The sequence below is a fragment of the Tasmannia lanceolata genome, unplaced genomic scaffold (genome assembly GCF_043159265.1).
Source record: "Tasmannia lanceolata isolate RefF3 unplaced genomic scaffold, GAP_Taslan_0.1 ptg000015l, whole genome shotgun sequence".
NCBI lineage: Eukaryota > Viridiplantae > Streptophyta > Magnoliopsida > Canellales > Winteraceae > Tasmannia > Tasmannia lanceolata.
Window position 1 is genome coordinate 19,627,000 of NW_027518692.1, and position 20,963 is coordinate 19,647,962.

Sequence of the window (20,963 nt, forward strand, 5' to 3'; positions counted from 1 at the left end):
AATGTTTATTTTTAAAGGTTTGGCTGGACTTGGGATGTGGATCCCAAGCTGTACTACGTATCCTGTGGAAAGGGATCAAGCCAACGTAGTTCAGAACAGAATTTCCTAACTACTCCTAATGACTCTTAATTTTTTGAATTTTTGGTTTTTAGATGTTTTTGAATTTTCAAGTGTTTTTTACTCAAGAGGACAGATTCCTATCATCATAAGAATATGACAGACTCCTGATATCCCGTAAAGGTTGGACAACATCCTATGCTTTGTGGGGGAAAATGACAGAATCATGACTCTGCAAGGGTTGGGCAGCATCCTATACCTTGCAAGAGTAGATAAAAAACACATGATTTGATGAGAGGTTGGAAATGATCCTAACCCCTATGATGATAGGACTGATTCCTAGTGACTAAAGGACTGACTCCTAGTGCACAACCCTAAGAGGATAGTGCTAATGAGACTAGGTTAGTCTCCTAAAAGAAATGGAGATAAAGAAGGGTGTTAGTGAGATTGGGCAAGTCTCCTAGAAGAGAGAACACTATGACCAAAGAGACCAAGCCTGTCTCCAGAAGGTTTGACTTTTCTGCTGAGACATAGCTTGTCTCCCTAAAGATGTGACTTTCTATGAGACAAAACATGTCTCTCTAAAGGGTGTGACATTTTTACACAAGACATAGCTTGTCTCCTAAAATGGTTTGATTTTTCTGTTGAGACACAGCTTGTCTCTCTAAAAGGTTAGCTCCAGCTAGCGCCATCATTGCCTTTGCAATGTTAGAGGACCAATGTCTAAGGATGTCTAAAAGACTAAGAAAGTCTACATAATAAAAAGGGGAATGCTATAAGGACTGTGCACGTCCCCTAAAGGATGGGCTTGGGCTAGCGCCTTCATCGCCCTTGCAATGAAAGGACAAATTCTAAGAGTTTCTAAAGATTATGCAAGTCTATAAAGAGAGAAGAAGAAAGAAGGGGGTATTACCACGACCGGGTAAATCCCTCTAAAGATGGGCTTGGGCTATCGCCTTCATCGCCCTTGCAATGATGATGGAAAAAGATGAATGAGACTAAGTCAATCTCAAAAAGAAGAAAGAGAAGGATAGCAAAGGGATTAAGTAAGTTTAGGAAAGAAAAAGGAAAGAAGGATAAGTTTATGAGGTTATTAAAACTTTTTGGTGCTAATATCAAAAACATTAAAAAGGGATAGAAGATTACCTATGCCGCTTTCCGGCAACGCGCCGTTGTAAGAAGAGCTTGAAATGAATGAAGAACGGGATTGAATCAAATAGCTGAGAGCTGACCCACAAACCTCTTCTCCTTCTTCTTAAACTCCAAACCCTAGAATGTAACCCTCTTATCTTTCTTTCTAAAATCCTATCCAAAATTCCCTTAACCCATTTTGCTTGTTCTTCCTCTACAAAATTTCCAGGCTATGAGATTCTCTATACCCCTTCTATCCTCTTACAAATCGGAATTAATGAAGATGGTTGGGATTATTGACGTTGGCCGGACCAAGGTAGAAATAGCCGGATACAGGGGCTGTGGCTATGGGTTTTGAATAAGGAAAAAAAAAGTGGCTGACAAAGAGAATAGGCTGCTGTAGAAAAGAAATGAGAATGAGGAAGATGAGGTCTGTGATTGGAGAAGGTGATCGTGCTTCATTCAAAGCACCCAAATCAGCCCCATCTTTTCCTCCCTCTCTTCATTTCTTTTGAAAATCTAATGAGATCTTCCTCAGATCTTCAGATGGCACTAAATGAGAGACACTCCAATGATAAGCTTGTTAAAATGCACAAATTCGCCACTCCAACGAATTTTCCAGGACAGAACTTGCTCCTTATACTCCTATATTCAGCTTCATCTTAACAATCTAAATCAGGTTTCAATGAATTGGAATTGCAAGTTTTGCCAGATTCCATGGCAAATTTCCAGCGGGAAATGATGAACTTTTAGATCAATAAACCATCACAGACCTCTAACCGACCATAAAATGAATTCTAAAACACCCAACCAAATGAGGAACAATCTGCTGCTGAGCTATTATGGAAAATTGGTCCTACTGTCGTTAGCTAAAAAAATAAAAGAAGGAATTTCTCATAAGAGCTTAAAGATGTTACTTGGGACCTAAATCAAACATATCTTTGAATCTCTAGCAAGATTGAATAACACAGGAACAACATGAGGAATCAAAATTATAGGCCAAACACTAAATTTTCATGATAAGAATGATTTTTATCCAAGCTATCAATTCAAATGAAGAACGAAAGAAAAACATACCTGAACCGGTATCAATCTAAGGTACTGAGTTGTAGAGACCAAATTGTAGCAATGTAGCAGGTTCCATAAACCAGTCGAATTGCAGATTCTACCTTCTCCTTTTGTTTGTTAAATCAAGCTTGATATCAAACCCCCGATCCCTTCCTTTTCATCCCTTTGCCTCTCTTTAAACTCTGTTTTCAGTGGAAATCTTGGAGTGGAGATGTTGGAGATAAAAGGAAGGCTAAGATAGGATTGGCTGCGAAGAATATGTTCAGGTTCAACAGATTTCGAAGGTGAACTGCTTTGGTCTTTTCCTCAGCTCATTATCTCTTCCAGAAGAAGAAAGTCACTCTCAGCTCTCAATTTCTCACTACTCTTTCAAATCTCTATTGCTCTTTCGATCCCTCCCTCTTTACATTCCATTCCACGTCAAATTTTTCTGCAATTTTCGCATTAAATGAGGAGTCTCTGTTCAGATTTGCAAGAGAACAGCTGGCCGGGAAGATGAAGAAAACGGCCGGATTCCTGCGGTTCTTGCCGGAACCAATGGAGTTAGGGTTTGGAGATCCTAGATCTACTTTCTCTCTTTATTTTCTCACTCTCTCTCCTTCAGATCTGTCAATTTCTTCCCTGATTTTCTCTGTGAAAGCCTTTGGAACAGGGATGAACAAAAGTAATGGACTAGGTTTTAAGCTCTAGATCTTCATGATAGAGATCTGATCGAGGATGTTTTAAAAGCTAAAAGGACAGATCTGAATACTTGAATTACAGATATAAAGCTTGATGATGATCGAAGATGAGGTAGGGTTTAGAGCTGAAAATAAGCTTAAGAAGGTAAGAGAGGAGGGTATTTGTGTTAGATCTAACAGAGGAAGGAGAAGGTAACTTGAAAGAGAAAGAAAATTCTCGGCGTCGAGAGAGAAAATCTCTTCAGTAAGTAACTCAGTGAGTGCTTTCTATTGGCCGGAGCTCAGATCCGCCGGAAAATGTTGATCGGAGAAGATAAACAATCGGATCTTAGGGTTTCGGTGACGAGATCTACTTTATCTCTCTGGGTTCTCTCTCTCTTTCTCTCTCTAAAAGGGGAAAAACAAAAATTTCTTTTTTTTATCTGAGTTTAAATCTGTATTTATAGATAAAGTAGGATGTTGATAAAGGCACTCCAAGCGGATTTGGCGAGCGGTTGCACGAATTTTGATAGGTGTACGACACAATCGTGTCCTACTCGGATGAAAATCGCATCGTTCTAGGATAAATTCGCCTCCTTCTCGGGATAAACTCACCCCCCCTTTCTGGTTTACGCTACGGGCATTGTCTTGGCTTGTTCGCTAGGCAAACGCACTTGGATTTCGACGAAATTTTGCAGGGACCTAGATGAGATCCTAACCTAGCTTAGGGTGAAGTTTGAGACCCTAATTCATTCATTTGATGAGGTTTTGCATAAAATTGGAAGGTTAAGGGCACGGTCAAAATGGGGTGTCTACAGAGGGCTAGATTTTGAAATTATTCTCTTGAGTTGTAATGCAGATTCTCCAATTATCAGCATGTTTCAAGGGTATCCATGTTTTTCATTTGTTCTTGGTATTCACTATGAGTTATATATTAGTATGACTTGAGAATTTCATCGACATCATGTCATGTTTATGGTGTGCTTTTTCAGGATATGCAGAATGCTCAGTTGGGCTTCTACAGTCTAGCAGATCATCTTGGTACTTCTCTTGAAGTTCAAGTATGTTGATCAGGCTTCCACTACAAGAATTCCCCCTGCTGATCCTATCGAATTATCCCACAAATTTGATCAGATTAAAATCTCTTAGAGCTAGATGGGACTAAAAGTATACTGCGATTCAGTTCTTTCGCTCATGTGTATTCAAAAGCAGCTCATGTAGCATTTCATACCCTTATCAAACATTGATAATTATCCCTAAAAAATGTATGTAATGGGTAAGGATGTTGTTCTCACCTGGAATGAAAGTTTAGGACAGGCAATGACAGACATATATATGCCATTGGTCAACCCGAGCCACTTGTTCATTTTGTACTTTGTTTGGGGGGCACACTCGGACCTGCGGGATAATTCCATATCTCTTTGGAATCAATTTCATTCTATTATGATAATTAAAGATTATCAATTACAAATGATTTAGCCTTAATATTGCCTTTTATACACCCTGAAGTTCCCATCTGGTTACTATTGTTTCATCGAATCGTTTTGATACGTACCTAGATGGGTCCCACTTAGTGGAATAGATTAATTAGATATTTTAGTGAATAAGATCATATCTTGATATAAATAGTAGTTAGGTTAGATTATGATAGTCTCTAATTAGCTATTTCTATTCTTATAATAAGATCTTTCTATGTTTATCATTTTCTATATTTATCATTAAGTGCTTTATATAAGCATATGTTATCATTAATGAAAATGAAATAAAGAAACTAGTTTGACAAAGTGTGTCTTGTGCACAAAGGAGGACTGATCCTTCCCTCGAAGTGGATCAAGAGGCCGATCTTCCCTCCAAGAAGATCAATTGCGTTGCGAACCGATTCGGGTTCGTAACAATTGGTATCAGAGCGGTCGATCATGCGCCATGGCTACGTCTTTAGAGATTTTGGATTCGATGCGTGAAGATTTTCAGAAGATCAAAATACTTGTTTTGGAATTGAAGGAATGGCAACGACAATTTGTGGAAAGCTTGAACAAAATCGACATGGTGATTCAGAAGTCTTGCACGATGAAAAAGAAAAGACGAAAAAGAAAAAGGGGAGAAAATAACGGAGAAAGAAAGAAGAGAGAAGAAAAACCGAAGAAACCATAAAAGAAAGTCGTCATTGATTTTTAGCGCCGTCGAGTTCGTCGCCGGAAAATCCGTCATTCCTCTCGACACATCCAACACCAGCGTGAAGATCCTCTCCCACAACCATCCGTGGATCAATGCCAAACTGTTCCAAAAAACCGAAACAAAGGTGCTTTGATGAATGGTCCGATGAGACTAGTTTTAAGGTGGAGCCGCGTAAACTCTTGATGACGACATGTGCAATGATGACTAATTATAAGACGAAAGGAGGAAGAAATGGACGCAAGATCTCATTTTTCTCCAACCAGTGCTTAATCTTCAACCTTGAGGACAAGGTTGATTTCAAGGCGGGTGGAATGATACGTACTTAGATGAGTCCCACTTAGCGAAATAGATTAATTAGATATTTTAGTGAATAAGATCATATCTTGATATAATTAGTAGTTAGGTTAGATTATGATAGTCTCTAATTAGCTACTTCTATTCTTAAAATAAGATCTTTCTATGTTTATCATTAAGTGCTTTATATAAGCATATGTTATCATTAATGAAAATGAAATGAAGAAACTAGTTTGACAAAGTGTGTCTTGTGCACAAAGAAGGACTCCCTCAAAGTGGATCAAGAGGCCGATCTTCCCTCTAAGAAGATCAATCACGTTACGAACCAATTCGGGTACGTAACACGTTTCCGTGAAAATGTTTGAATACAAGGTAACCATTTACTAAACTAAATCTTGTAGTGAAAAATACATGATGCTTAATGGACACCCTATTTCTTAGAACTGGTAATTCTATTAAATGGCAGAATCTGCAGAATCCTACTAAAGTACTAACTGCTTCATTCACTGGAATTCAGTTAAATGCCATTAACAACAACATGGGATAGTATTACTACTAGTTTTCTTGAATTGTTGAATAGGCCAGAAGGTTTGAACAGCTGTTCCTTGGATGTTTGATGTTGTTGACATATCCTTTGTTCACATAAGCCTTCAGTTTCCATGGTGAAAATATGTAGATTTTTTCAAGTGCTCAGTAGTACTACACCTGGATCATTCACCTCAACTCCTCTATGTTGTAGGTTTGACCCTACACAGCCAAGAGTATATTTCAAGAGCCTCGAGCTAGCAAGAGAAGAACTTATTCAAGCCAGTGTCCATATCCACAAGGGTAAAAAAGATTATTCTACCAAAGACTCTATGCTACTTTGCTAAGTACGCTTCTATATAGATTTAAGACTCTCTTCCAGGAGCTCAGCAGAAACTCCCATACATTTTTTGGGAATATGATGATTACATTGTAGTACATGGATTAGATTTACATTGTAGTAGCTTGTAAATAGCTGTTACAACCTTATTATAAATGCCATGAAACTTGGATATTAAACCAAAGTAGGAGCTTGTTGTGTGGTGTAAAATGCAAGAGCTTCGCCTGCATGCAATCCCTTGGAGAATCGGAATTCTCGGTAATCTTCATAGGTGAATGGTAGGTAGAGACATGGGACATTGGAACTCACAAACTCTGGAGGCGCCTCCACGGCGTCCTTCTTTGGCCCAAGGAGAAACAAGGCGACCGAGACACGTGTCGCTGCTTCTTTGCATTGCACACGGTGTTTCACGTTGCAGAATCTACCATTGCTCCATGCCTTCATCGCCCACATTCACAAATGTGCAGACATGTTACAGTCAGATAATTTACAATTTCCCTTAAAAATCAACCGAGAAGGAGTTAAATAATTCACATCAGTCACTGAGATTAGAGACCGTGACTTATAGAAACCTTACTATTGATGGAGGTTGCAGGATAAAGTTCATTTTGTAACAGCTTCTGATATAGGCTGAACTGACTTACCTGACAAAACCGTAGACTTAGGGGCCTCTTAGGATACCACCAAAATCTGTTGTTAATTCCAAATTAGATTATTTTAAGTTAATCTTATTTGCGAATGGAACATTAATGCCACTTTAGAAGGCATTAACTAAGATAGACACACAACTATCATAACCATTATTTGTGTATAAGATTTTATGCAAACAAGACTATATGCAAATAGCTTTTGGGGTCTCTTAAGAGACATTTATACTGCATACCCCAATTCCAAGAATTACGGCCGTCTTTGGTTGAAAGTTACGGTGAGTAGAAAAGTAAGCTAATTTAAGATTATCAGTCCCAAGTACCAGAATCCTATGAGAATATAAATTGTGATACAGAAAACAAACCTACTAGTTAAATCTTTAACTTTGTTTGAGACAACCAACCTTGGGCATTAAGGTCAAAGTAGCTACTAGAAGTAGGGTGCACATGTTTATCTGAAATACGAACCAGAAAGCTCATATACTATCATTGGTGTCTCCTGGTAAAACACACTATTTTTTTCAAGGCATCTTTAGCAGCTAAGTTTCTTGAGAGTTGAGTGTGAACAGGCATGTAAATTCAGTTTAGAAATTTATTGTCATAAATCTGGGGCATGATACTAGTTTACTACTACTTGTCATTCATATATATAGAAAATATAAAATTGTTGGAAGGCAAAAGGGTGTGAAACTGTGAGCTGTTCCTTGGAATTGAGCTCTGCTGGCATGAACCTGAAGTTTCCATGGCAAAAATATTCTCTTCAGGGGTGCTGAATACCACACCGTGATCATTAGCCTCAATGTCCTCATAATGTTTGCATATTTGAGTTTACATGGAGAAGGGTTTAAATTTCAAGACCTTGTAACTTGCTAGAGGAGAGTTTATTCAAGCTAGTGTCTGTAGTCCGTACTCAAATGGAGAGAGATTACTGTTTGGGTGTTCAATTACTTTGCTTTGGATGCTTTTCTCTAGATTTATGTGCCATTTTTTGAGAAGTTCCATGACTGTATAATAGGAGCTCAAACAAAACCAATCCAAACAAGGCTGAAAGGAAGGTTCGACAAATGTGTTGAGAGTCACAAACTCACAATGCAATATAGCTTCCTGATATGTGATGCGTAAGAGCTACCCATACGAAGAACATCCATCTGATCAGCCACGTACTGAATCCAAAAAACAGCTTACCTTTATATAAATACTCCCCTTATTTTCACAGAAACATTACATGTACATTGTAACCCTGCATCTAAGGCTAATATTGTTGTAACTGGTGATGTTTCTTACAGCTTTATTATAATAAATTCATGATCTACTACATCTCGAGCAAGCCTATCAGCCTCTCCATTAGCTGATCTCAGACGTGAGGATAAGATATCGACGATCCACCGATCCGATCTGCAATCTCATCCATCCAATAGGCAAACCTCCAAGGAGGTCGAGTAGAGCCTTTAATCACTGGATTACATTAAGGGAGTCGCCTTCCACCGCTACCTTATCAAGGTTATGCGACTCCAGTATCCTTATTCCTTCTAACACAGCTCGCATCTCCGCCTCATTAGAAGCCGCAAAACCAATAGGCCCCGGAGAAGGCCCATATAGTTGATCCCCAAGTCATCTCTAGGAGACCCCCTATACCGGACGGACGGTCCAGGGTTCCCTAGACTGGATCCATCAAAGTTAAGTTTCACAAACAGGATTCAAGAGGATTACTCTCCTGAGAGATAGCAGATCTTTGCTCTCCTCCCCAGCATATTTCCCTCCACCCATTCCACAAGTTGAAAGCGGAGACGGACCTACAGGGGGCGAGGGTTTGCACCCAAGCAATTATTAATGCTAAAATCTTTATATAGATAAAATCGTGGCTCTTTACGAGACCCCTGTGTTCCTTTCCTTCCAAAGAACCCACAAAGTCGCTAGAAATATTACTTTCGAAGGATCTTTCCTTTCCAACAATTCACTCAATTTTTTAGGGAATACCCAGGATATACCAAATCTTATCCAAGATTCTAACCCAGATGTATCAAGCCAGTTTGCAAGGAATGAACATGTGATCCACCGTTTCTCCCTCCAACATACAAAGGGCACAATGGTCAATAATAATCATATTCCGATCACGGAGCTGATCAACGGTGAGTATTTTGTCAAGAAAAGTCGTCCACACAAAAGCACACACCCTGGGTTGTTGGGGGGGGTGTTGCTCCACACTCTACCCAGAGACGAAGATAAAGGAAAAGGTGCAAGATGGTAGTAAAAATACTTGACATTGAAAATCCCTGAAGAGCTCCAGATCCAAACCCTACTGTAATCCCAAGACCTCCTGATATAAATTGACTGCAACTGATCCAGAAGCCGAGCCACTCTACCCAACTCCCTATCGAAAAAGTTTCTCCTGAAGTGAATGTTCCAAGCCATTTGAGATCCCTCACCCGCAAAACATGCCTTTACAAACACCTCTTTATCCTCCACGACTTCATACAAATAAGGAAAAATCACCTTTAAAGCGGTATCCCCACACCATTTATGCTGCCACAATTTTATCCTTTCCCATGAATAAACTCTGAACCTAATTCCCTCATCGAATTTATGTTTAATTTTCATAATATCCCTCTACACTGATACTCCCTTCTTGGAAAATCTGTCATTTGACTCCTAGCGTCCTGGTACCGCCCCATATTCACCCTCAATCACCTTTACCCATAATTGATTCTACTCCTCTCCAAATCTCCATAGCATTTTCCAAGGAGAGTGAATCCCTAACCCTCCAGCTTTAATAGGTTTACACACACATCTTCCCAACTAACCAAGTGGAATTTTTTCTTTTCTTCCAACACCACCACCACCCCCCCCCCCCCCAAAAGAGAGAGAGAGAGAGAGGAATGTTTGCCGGTACGGACTTGAAGAACGTTATCCTGCCTCCCAGAGAGACAAGGTTTCTTTTCCATGTATCGAGTCTTTTTTCCACCCTCTCTACAATCGGATCCCATAATCTTTTATTCGGGCAGCCAGCTCCCAAAGGAAGACAGAGTTAGGACATCGACGTTGCACCCCCATAACTTTGCTAGACCTTCAACCTGACCACGATCCATATAAATGCCCATAACTAGATTTCCAAAAATTGGATCTTTGCCCTATGGCAATCTCATAGTATCTAAGAATGGCTTTCAATTTCCTAGCCTTATCTTCTTCAGGAGAGCCGAATAACAGAGTATCATCTACAAACTGTAGATGAGATACAACTGGACCTTCCCCTCCAATCTGGAATCCTTCAATCAAGCCCATCACCCTGCCCTTGATAATCATCTTGGTAAGAGCCTCTGCCACATTCACAAAGAGGAAAGGCGATAATGGTCCCCCCTATCTTAGACCTTTAGATGATTTAAAGAATCCATTCGGGGATACATTGACTAGAATTGAGAACCAAGCCGACGAGATACACCTCCACATCCTCTCCATCTTTGACCAAACCTTATTCTTTCCTGGCTGTAATCAAGGCAGTCCCATTCAACCCAATCATAGGATTTTTCCATATCTATTTTGCAGACTAACCCTGCCTCCCCCCTCTTCTCATAAAAATCAATCGCTTCATTGGCAATGAGAGCACAATCTTGAATTTGCATGTCCGCTATGAAAGCTGATTGTAAGCTCGATATGACCAATGGCAGATCCTTCTTAACCTCTTCGCTAGAACCTTTGCTAGCACCTTATACAAACAACCCACGAGGCTAATCGGGTGGAGTTTCAAAATGCATGTTGTACCCTTTGATTTTGGGATTAGTGTGATGAAAGTAGCACCTGTTGCTTGCGTCAATTCTATGCCTTCATAGAACTCCTTAAAGAAGTGACATACATCATCCTTCACACAATCCCAACACTCCTTAAAAAAAGCTAGGCAAAAACTGCCTAGCCACAGTGCACGATCTCTACTCAAAGCAAAAAATTAGGGGTGCAACTCGGGTCGATTTTTGGGAATTCGGGTTGAGCCTTACCTTAAAATCGGGTTGGGTTAGCGTTAATTCCAATTCCTTTTTTAGTAAAACCTCAACCCGACCCGACCCGACCCAAGTTGCACCCCTACAAAAACTCTCATCATGATTTCCTCCTCATCATATGGATTTTCTTTTCTTTTCTTTTTTGAAAAGTGACAAATATATATTATAACTCAAACGAGAATTAAAGACGTTAGGGACCAGCAGTCCCTTACATATTTACAACGTCTGGGATCCAGGGGGTCATTACTTGGTCATAAGAAAAACCAAAAAACCAAAAAAAAATCCTTAACACTTTCCATTCATCAAGTTACATCCTTCGATACCTATAACCATTAGAACCAATTACCTCTATACCACTACCCAAGAGAAAATTTGGGCTTGTCAAAACCTATATTACCTACTATTGGAAAGCTCCCCTTATGTTGAACATTTCTGTAATTTCGACAGAAGCCTAACAATCTTAGAAGCGAAGACCTCCTCATCGAGACTAATAGCCGAGAGCTCCTCATCACTTGGTTCCTTTTCTTCAGATGCCCTTTTCTGATTGAACGTAGCCTCCAATCTCTGGATCCCCGACGCTTTATCTCCCTCCCACCGAAGAAGTCTCAAGTTCTTTTCATCCGCCAGCACCTTAGTAATGAAAGGATGCTTATGCATGGGTGAATGAGTTTCTTTCACGTTGCGCGACCCAGTCACACTAAAAAGTACTTCCGGTCTTCTATTAGCCGCCTCTTTGAATGGCTTCCATTGTCTCTTCAAAAAGTCGCTAATGACTTCTCTCGGTGTTGGCAAAAGTTTGGAAGCTAATTCTTCATTGTAGACGATAGTTTTTATCCTGTTTAACAAATCCTCCATCTCGAGTAAATACACATACCATTTGCTCTTCTGACCCAATACCAGGGGACTCGAGGAGGACACGAGGAGGAAGGTCGAGCAATGGATGTATCGTTCAAGCAGGAGCATCACCCTAAGTTGAAGATTTATTCAACTATGGTTAAGAACATAAGGGTTGTGACATTGAGGTGGCAGTTCTAACATCCTAACTACCCGTCTATTCGTTTTAGTCATGCATCGGATGTTTTTGCTACTCATGACCCTGATGTCTACACTATATGACACAAAATACCTCTTTAATCCATATATAGTACGTGTTTGATACTTCAATCTTTTGTTTCAAACACAATTCTTTTGATTTATTTCACTGCCATGTCCATATATGGATTAATCTTGAGGAAATAGATAGTTACAATGAGTAGGGATTCATTTGCCTAACTAGAAAAATCTCAAGAGTATGGGTATCTTTGACTTGTTTTGAACAGGTAGGTTTGTACTTTGTTTCTTTTTAATAAAATCATTACTTCTAAAAAACGTAGGTATGTGATACTCAGATAAGTGCTACTATGACCTTAATTTGTTTACAGAATCATCTAAATATCAACCTATTCTTGATTTGACATGTTTTGATTCTTGAATCTGTATTTGGTCTCATGGTTCTTGACATGTGGGTAGGCGTTACTTTCTTCACTATAGCAAAGTACACTCATATTACTCCTAACCAGATAATGTGTGTGTATGTATATAATCGGATTAGGAAGGTTACAGGAGGCTAAATCTGTCAGTGAATATGGCACTTGGATCTAATCTATGCACCAAAGACCAAACTCAAGTCATCTGGAGTAGTGTTGGTGTTGGAATTATGTCATCAGGAATATGTTCCTCCAAGGCTAGACGAAGTCCAAAATGGCATCTAAACCCTTATGAGACTAGTAAAGCTAAGTTTCATCCAAGCACTCTAAGCGCTTGTAGAAACTGGCATTCTTGACATGAGGTGCATTCTCTAAATTTTTGTTTAGAAGTTCCAGGTGCAGAACAGGAATTTGCAACTAGCCTTGGAGCATTCTAGGTATTTGATGTGGTCTTTAGAGTCAATATTACAGCGAGTCTCAGCTTTCAAGTGCTTCATATAAGCCCAAACACTAACCTTGCGATGTCTAAGCATAAGCGTAAAGACAGCACCCCATGCGACCAAAATACTGGAGACTTTGAATATGCTAGGCACCCAAAGGGAGCTGAAACTAAACTTCTGTGATAAAAACTCCGCCTTAAATTTTCTTTTGATGGGTAGGCTGGGGTTTGGCGGGAGACCTACCAGAGAATTAAATAATAGGAAGAATTACATTCGAGTAAAGGGTCCCTGCGAACAGTTTGAGGAGAGAGAGAGAGAGAGAGAGAGAGAGAGGAGGGGGGGGGGGGGGGGGGGGAAGATGATACGCCCCATTTTCTTCCCTCCAAATATGGGTGATGTCCCATGTTTCGAACTCTGTGAGGTACTTGTTAACCCTGGCAAGCGGTGGTTTTTTCCTCCAGGGGCAGTTACACGTGCCATTCATCACCTTCACTGCAATCATGGAGTTGGACTCTATCCATAAACTTCCCCTTAGATTGTATCATGCAAATGCTAGTTTGGTCAGTAAGAGCTCCAGGTGTCTCAGGGGTTCAATCCAATCGTTCCCAAATTAATAGAGAGACAATCTAAATATGTAAAGACACACACGTACTAAATAAATATGGTTCAGCTAAGATGCCTACATCCATGAGTGAGGTCTCTGATCTTCCACTATGAGAAAGAAATAAGGATTAACCCGAAACCCACAAACCATAACCCTCTTCTTCTCTTCTCAACCAAGACTAATACACTACCAAGAGAAAAACACAATTTCGTATCATGTGAGAAATTCAAAAGAAGAAAACTCTCTTTTTCTCTCACCACCTACGTATTTTTTGTGTTGTTTCTTACCATGATTCCTAAGGTCTGCAATACCTTATATAAACTTAGGTATCTCTCTCCTAGTCAAACTAGGAACCACTTGACACCTAGTAGTCTAGACCAAGCCCACAAGACTAACTAGGAAACCAAACACCCTTTCTCTCTCCTAGTTAACTAGAAAACCTGAATCAAAGGGAGATCTCCTTAGGAAGCAAAACACGTAAACCCCAAACCTTGCAACTCTGCCTGCAAGACTAGATTCCTTGGACTCAACATCCGTGTCCCCATCAATTTCCATTTCTGAAATGGAAACCAACTCTGCTGTCCAAACACTGTCAAAAGCACCAAAAGGCCATCTGAATAATCTATGGATGATGTAGAAGCATATCGATCTCAATTCGATGATCTGATGGATGTTTTTCTCTTTAGAAACAAGATGAAATTCATTTAAAAAGACAACAAAGCAGGCGATCAATTTTTTATGGAGACATGGGGTTCCAGAGAAGAGGGAAAAGGAATTTTTGAAGGTGGTGTTCTTGCAGCAGTGGAGTAATAACAGCTCCCTTATTGTCTTCAATTCATTTAGTGTACCGGTATTCACTCTTACTTGGGGCTCTGCATCTTAAAATTTCCTAGAGAAATAAGAAGCTTTCCAGCCTGTTGAAATGACAGTTTTTTGTAGCCAAGAAGTTTCTCAGTGTCTGGTGGAACTCCTTCACAAGCTCTTAATTTCCTGGAAGATTGCTCCAAAGCCACGAATGGAAAAGAGACAGAATCACTGCGGAAATAGGCGCTGCCGGTGATTCTGGAGCATTCGTCCTTCCTGAGATGGAATTCTTTGATTGGGAAGACGAGTTGGTGGTGTTCGATAATTTGAGACTTGGAAGCAAGTTGGATTTGAAGGAAGAGCATAAGCGAAAAAGACTACGGGAAGAATTATCTTGGAGGCAAAAATCTAGGGTTAAATGGCTAAAAGGATATAAAAATACTGCGTACTTCCATGGAATAGCGTGCGCTAGAAGAAGAAACAACAGAATTAGTTCTCTTCAAATAAATGGGGTCTTGAGAGCAATCCAACGGGAAGTAGTGCGTTTCTTTCAGGAGCTTTATTCTTCTAGGCAGGTGTTGCATCCCAAGCCGGAGGGGTTGGTCTCTGGCGACTTGTCTGAGTGCCAAATACAGTTGTTAGAAAAACCATATGATGGCCCTGAGCCTAGAATTCTCGCTCTTACTTTCTACAAGTGTGGATTCTAACAACTTCTTTTCAGCTGCAGCTGTGTCTAACATGATATCCTGAGGAGAACTTTCAGTTTTGACTTACTGGCAATTTGCACCCTGATTTGAGAAATCCAACTTTTTTGAAGCTGTGGTTGTCAAGACATAAGTTATATCAATAAAAAGCACAGTTACAACAAGCCGAATGGGGGATTGGTTTTGCTTAGCCTGTGCTTATTGGAATTTCAAATGGCGGCGTTGTTGCCGATGGTGTTAGCAAAACAATCGGGGTCACTCAACTGAAGTTATAACCTCATATCCACGGAGAGGTTCGTGGAAAAGAAGAAACAAGGAGGAATTGAGCCGGAGACCTGGGGATTGGAGTTGCTCATCTTGCGACTATCTTAATTTCAGATGGAGGGGCAGATGCCGGAGGTGCCACTTGGATAGAACGGAAGGTACTTCCTTTTCTGGTGAGAATCATATCAATCCAAAAGCCTCATCATCTAACGCTAGTACGGGAGTTGACCGATGGCCTTATTCTGGGATGATCTCTTCACGGGTCGAGGGAGGTACTCCGTCCTTAATTATCTTGGGTAAGGAGGTGGAAACGACATTGGAAACCCTAAAAACTGCCTCATAGGGAAGGACACTTCTGGGACCCCTTAATGAACTTTGGTTGTGGGCTAAAAAATCTTGGGATATCCCTTCTCTTTCCTGTCCATGCACCCTATCAAAGGATGAAGTCTTATTTATGTTTGAATCCGAGGAGAAGGCCGCCGAGATCCTAGCTAAAGGAAATGAGGTGTGGGGTAGTCAATTGTATTCTCTCTCTACCTGGAGTAGAGAATATGTTCAATGGACGGAGGTGCTTTGGGTTAATTTCCACGGCATCCCACTACATGTATGGGCCACATCAACGGTTGAAGCACTAGGAAATTTATATGGTCGAGTTCTTGAGGTGAAAATGGAAGAGGGCCATAATCAATGTATGAACTTCGTGTCTGCTAAAATTCTCGCTCCATGATGGAAGCTACCCCCACCCCTTGTTCAGATTCGGGTATTGGGTCAGTGTTACACTGTCGGAGTTGAAGTCCAGAACAATGGACCTCAACTGGGCTTCGACATTGATCATTGTGTGCCATCCCACTGTCCAGGACTACCACCCCTCCCGGAGAATGGCCCCTCGAGGAACTGTATTCCGAATCTGGAAAGGCTCCTGCCGGTGCCGGTGACGAGGCTATCACATCTTTAGAAAATTCAGGGCAGGGGACCGTTGATCCTATGGGGCCCACTTCGTTGAATTCAAATTTCAAATTTCATCCATTTGCTGAAGTGTCAGGACATCTGCAGGGTAATGCCCCTCCCTCCTCTCTGTCTCTTTCTCTGATTGACGACAGTGCCTTGGGATTATCAAGTAATCATCCTAGACTAGAATGCCCTTTACCCACTTTATCGGGTCCTACTAAGAGAGGTTCCAGGATGAAGGGGAGTCATCCTAAACAACCTCCTAGGTGTGCTAGGCGCGCCAGCTCCACACGTACCTTGACCCGGAAGGGTAGATTGGTGAAGCCGAGGAAAGGTCTGGGAGCCACCAGGCCTGGGACTTCTGCACTATCTTTTCGAAAGCCGAAATTTGGTCTTCAAGGGAAGCAAAGATCCAGAGCAGAAATGTCTGGCCATCATGGGGGGTACCCCTACGGAAAATTATCCATGAAAAAAGTGGATGTTCCCTCGAAGCTCACTTTAGAAGGGTTGAGGTTAAAAAGGTAAACATTGGGAGTTATGGTGGGGTCCCCTTGCTACCCAAGGCATGTGCCGCTTGTGGATGAAGGGGTATCCCAAGCCTAAGGCTTGGGAGTATTTTGAGGGTGCTTGAAGAATGGGATAGCGACTAGGAAGGTTATATTCACCTTTATCCGGACATCGGTACTGTAGTGATGCTGCCAAATGGAGAAATGATTACCCTTATTTAATGAAAGGAGTGACCGAGATATCTGATTTGGGACAAGCACCAAAGGTATTTCAAAAGTTTTGATTAAAGTATTCATTTCTTGGGGTTTTAATATATCATGGGAAGTCGAAAAGGTTTATTTGTATTGGGATGTATGGCAATGAGTACTACGGCGCCATTAATGCCCATTTATGGCAGAAGGAGATCTTTGCACGCCGTATCAAGTGCGAGTTTGGACTTCTGGTCCATGGTCAGTAGTCATTCTGAGGCGGTGTATCACCGAAATAGGAAATGCCAACTTCCTCGCCTCTTCGCTTTCCTTCTAAATAGTAAGAGTGAAGGAAAAGCAAACACACCAAAATACCATATGGAAAACTTGAACGATACATCCAAGCTTAAAATTAGCTTCCCTTGTGGTATTCTGGTATTGGGGGCGTCCTTAGGGATGCCCGGAGATATGTTAGATGCGCTTTTTCAGGACCCATAGGTGTTGCAGATGCGAATGAAGCTGAAGTGTGAGCGGTTCACCAAGGAATTAAATTCCTTTAAAACGTTGACCTTAACAAAGTGGTGATTGATGGGGACTCTCTTAATGTGATCAGATGGCTTAAGGGTTCCCACTTGAATCCTTGGCGACTTGCTACCTTGTTTGATAAGATCCAGGATAGAGTGTGTGGAGCCAATTTCTAATTCCGTCATGTCCGTCGATCAACGCGGTGGCCGATTCGCTACCTAGAGATGGGGTGTCGAGGGAGGAGGTGGAGTTGTTTGATTTCCATCCCCATTGATTACCGTTTTTCTATTCCTTTATCTTCTCTTGCCCCGTGCAGGATTGTCTTTGTACTTTCTCTGTTTTTTTATCTTCGTTCCTTGTATAGACCTTCTCGGTCTTTTAAATCATGGAATGAAATTTTCTAACATTAAAAAAAAAAGAAGCACCCCTTCTACTTTCTGGTGCATCTCCTGCTCCAGCTTCGACACATGCTTGTTGCCAACATTCCAACTGCTATATAGCACGAGGCTCGACCTCCTGTCACCCGCAACTTCATGCAAAAGATGAGTTGGGACTCTTTATCTTATGTTAAACTGCTAGACTGCAGATAAATGGCTCTTCTAAACGATCAGAAAATACAACAAAATCTGTGCCAAAGAGTCTGAGGAACACGTGTCAAACGTAATACAATAAGACAGACACCATAAGGAATCTTTCAGTTAAAAACATAAATACGATAGAACGCTACAGAATCCTTTGGCCATATCTGATGCCACCCGCACATGACTATTTCCAACTCTTGATACTTGTAAATGCCAGCTAAGTAGTTTCAAGTTTCAATGTAATTGTTCTCCAATCCTGTATACTAAACTCAATGCAATTGTTCTCCAATCCTGTATCTTATAAATAATCTGTAGAACAAAAATCCCAAAATGCAACCACTAAAAAAATCCCAAAATGCATTTTGCTATTGCATCCATGATCAATAAAATATTAGTTTTAACTTTTAACAACATCAATAACAGCAACAACCTAAGGAGAAAAAATGAGTAAATGATTCTACTCCAGACTTCTTCATTTATTAGCAAGCCTGACATGTTTTCTCACTATCCATGCATTCTTGGATATCTAAGACAATGTTCATATTAAGCAATGTTAGGGGCTTGTGTGGCATAAAATGCAAGAGCTTCACCGGCACGCAATCCCGTGGAAAGTCGGAGCTTTCGGTAGTCCTCAAATGTGAAAGGGAGGTAGAAGCGAGGAATATCCAGATTCGTGAACTCTGGTGGGGCCTCCACTGTTTCCTCCCTTGGCCCCAGGAGAAACATTGCAACCGATAAACGTATCACTGCTTCCTTGCACTGGACACGGTGTTTCACATTGCAGAATCGACCATTGCTCCATGCCTTCATCACCCATATGCGCAAATGCGCAGACATTTTTGAGTCAGTTAAACATAATTTCCCCCCTCAAAACTCAAACAAATACCCAGAATCCTCAGCAGCACATTTTAGACATGTGAACTGTGTTGCAGCTCTGATTCTAACACTAGGTACTTCATATTTCTCTACTATGCAACAACACTGACCTTGATGTTTGAAGTTACATGAAGCAGAAAATAAGCTATTTACTCTCGCCATAAGTAGAAAATTCTACAAACACACACACTCATACATACATACATACATACATACATATATATAGGGCAGTGATAAATCGACTCCCAAATATCTTAAATCGACTCCCCATGTGTCTTTATCTCTCCTCTGGGTTAGAGAGAGAAAGAGGAGAGAGAGAGAGAGAGAGACATGGGGAGTCGATTTAAGATATATGGGAGTTGATTTATCACTCCCCTACATAAATGGGATTAGTGTATCTACTTGATGAGTAGATAACTTATCACCATCGGCCAGAAACACAGTGGGCCCACACTGTTACTAGTGGTACTAAAGTAGCTACTTAGGAGTGTCACACCATGTAGAAGGTTCTTATAACCTATCAACCGATGAAGAGAAAATAGAAGTTCAGTATAATTTTCAGTTACCTTTGCAATATCGCCGAGGTTGACAAGTAGCGAGCCTGGAACAGGATCGACAGCAATGAATTCGCCCTTTTTGTCCATAACTTCTAGACCACCAACACAATCATCTTCATGAAGTATTGTTAGAAACCCAGAGTCCGTGTGCATGATAACTCCAGAGGAGCCTACAGTTTCTTCAGTGAAATGGTACTTGTTTATCCTGAACTGGCAAGGCCATCCCTCAAACAAATCACAGCTCAAACCCATGCCCTCTGCTATCTTGCGCCCAATGTCCATTGCTAGCTCGTGCAATTCATAAGAATATGACTTGATTGTTTCTCTGCCAAATTAGAGATGGTGAAACATAGTTTCTTCAAAATGCATAAAGTCATTAACTCACCCCACCATCATTTTCTACTTTAAAGTTTAAACTTCAAGTGTGCAAGCTATCCCACTTGATAATCAGGCTCTGTTTTAAGGCCTTTGATTTTTGGGATATCAGGCAACTGATATTGGCACTGCAATGTTTTAATAATTGCACTAACTTACCTTGTCCTTTTCTTTTCTAATTAACATTTGATACCTTTTTGGGAACTGTATTAATAACTTTTTACAGCTCTTGAATAATAAAAGACAATGTAAGTTAGTGCAATTATCAAAATAAGTCACGTACAAAATCCAAACAATTATAAAAAATGCATAAAGTCATTACCAACATTTTCTACTTTAAAGTTTAAACTGACTCCGGTGTGCAAGCTATCTCACTTAATAATCAGGCTCTGTTTTAAGGCCTTTGATTTTTGGTATATCGGGCAATCGATATTGGCACTGCAATGTTTTAATAATTGCACTAACTTACCTTGTCTTTTTGTTTTCTAATTAACTTTTGTGACCTTTTGGAGAAATGCACTAATATCTTTTAACAGCTCTTAAATAATAAAAGACAAGGTAAGTTGGTGCAATTATCAAAATAAGTCAGTGCCAATATCAGTTACCTATCGAAATCAGAAAACCAAGATTCGAAAACAAAAAAGAAACCTCTGGCAAGGGGTGGCGTTCAACTGAGTGGAGAAATCTTCAACAGCCTCAGAAGAATTGATATCATAAAGGCCAAAAGCTTCATAGAGAGGATTCTGTGTACTGGGTGCCACGTAGCCACTACCGGCGATTGCGTCAGTATTCCGGCGTTTAATCTCCGGCGGAAGGTCAAAGAGAGATCTCACAACCCTTTTCATTTCTAATAACAACTCTTCGGGGATTTTATGATTGATGATCCGAAAACACCCCCATTCTTCACAGGCTTCTACAAGTTTTGATAATTGACTTGGAAAGTCTTTTAGATCTATTATTGGGATTTCAGTTTCCATGACCTGAAGAAAAGAAGAGGATCGGATCAAGAAAGGGGGGAAAAGGAGGAATTTTTTTCCCTGTACTTCTTCTTCTTTGCCGTGTTTACAGGGGTTTAAAAAGAGTAAAGAAGTGGAGGTTCATTTCGTTATTTTGGATAGGGATGAGGGGTAATCTGGTAAATCCGTTTCCTTGTGAGGCCGGCTTAGTATGCTTTGAGCTGATTGTAAATGGACGGAAATGGGCCCGGATTATTCTTCAAAATAAAAAAAACCCTGTCAT

At 40.5% G+C, this 20,963-nt stretch overlaps 1 protein-coding gene across 2 annotated transcripts; it reads right to left on the reverse strand.

Moving 5' to 3' along the window:
• Positions 1-6,245: 6,245 nt before the first annotated feature.
• Positions 6,246-20,882, reverse strand: LOC143893104 (2-oxoglutarate-dependent dioxygenase DAO-like). 2 transcript variants are annotated; one of them, XM_077398066.1, is made up of 3 exons: positions 20,373-20,872; positions 19,359-19,674; positions 6,246-6,687 (listed from the first exon to the last, which is right to left on the reverse strand). In XM_077398066.1, exons 1-3 carry the CDS (start codon positions 20,699-20,701, stop codon positions 6,424-6,426), a joined length of 909 nt encoding a protein of 302 aa, XP_077254181.1. In that variant the 5' UTR covers positions 20,702-20,872; the 3' UTR covers positions 6,246-6,423. The 2 variants fall into 2 exon arrangements, with proteins under 2 accessions (XP_077254181.1, XP_077254182.1); XM_077398067.1 differs by lacking the exon at positions 6,246-6,687 and adding an exon at positions 18,248-18,720 and having other exon boundaries at positions 20,373-20,882.
• Positions 20,883-20,963: the final 81 nt, after the last annotated feature.

What these genes read in the sequence shown, in the direction of transcription:
- LOC143893104 (XM_077398066.1), bottom strand. Translation starts at nt 20,701, where the DNA reads ATGGAAACTGAAATCCCAATAATAGATCTAAAAGACTTTCCAAGTCAA. An exon ending in AACGCCACCCCTTGCCAGAG is followed by an intron (nt 19,675 to 20,372) that starts GTTTCTTTTTTG and finishes CTAATTTGGCAG; the next exon opens with AGAAACAATCAAGTCATATT. An exon ending in ACCTCGGCGATATTGCAAAG is followed by an intron (nt 6,688 to 19,358) that starts GTAACTGAAAAT and finishes TGGGCGATGAAG; the next exon opens with GCATGGAGCAATGGTAGATT.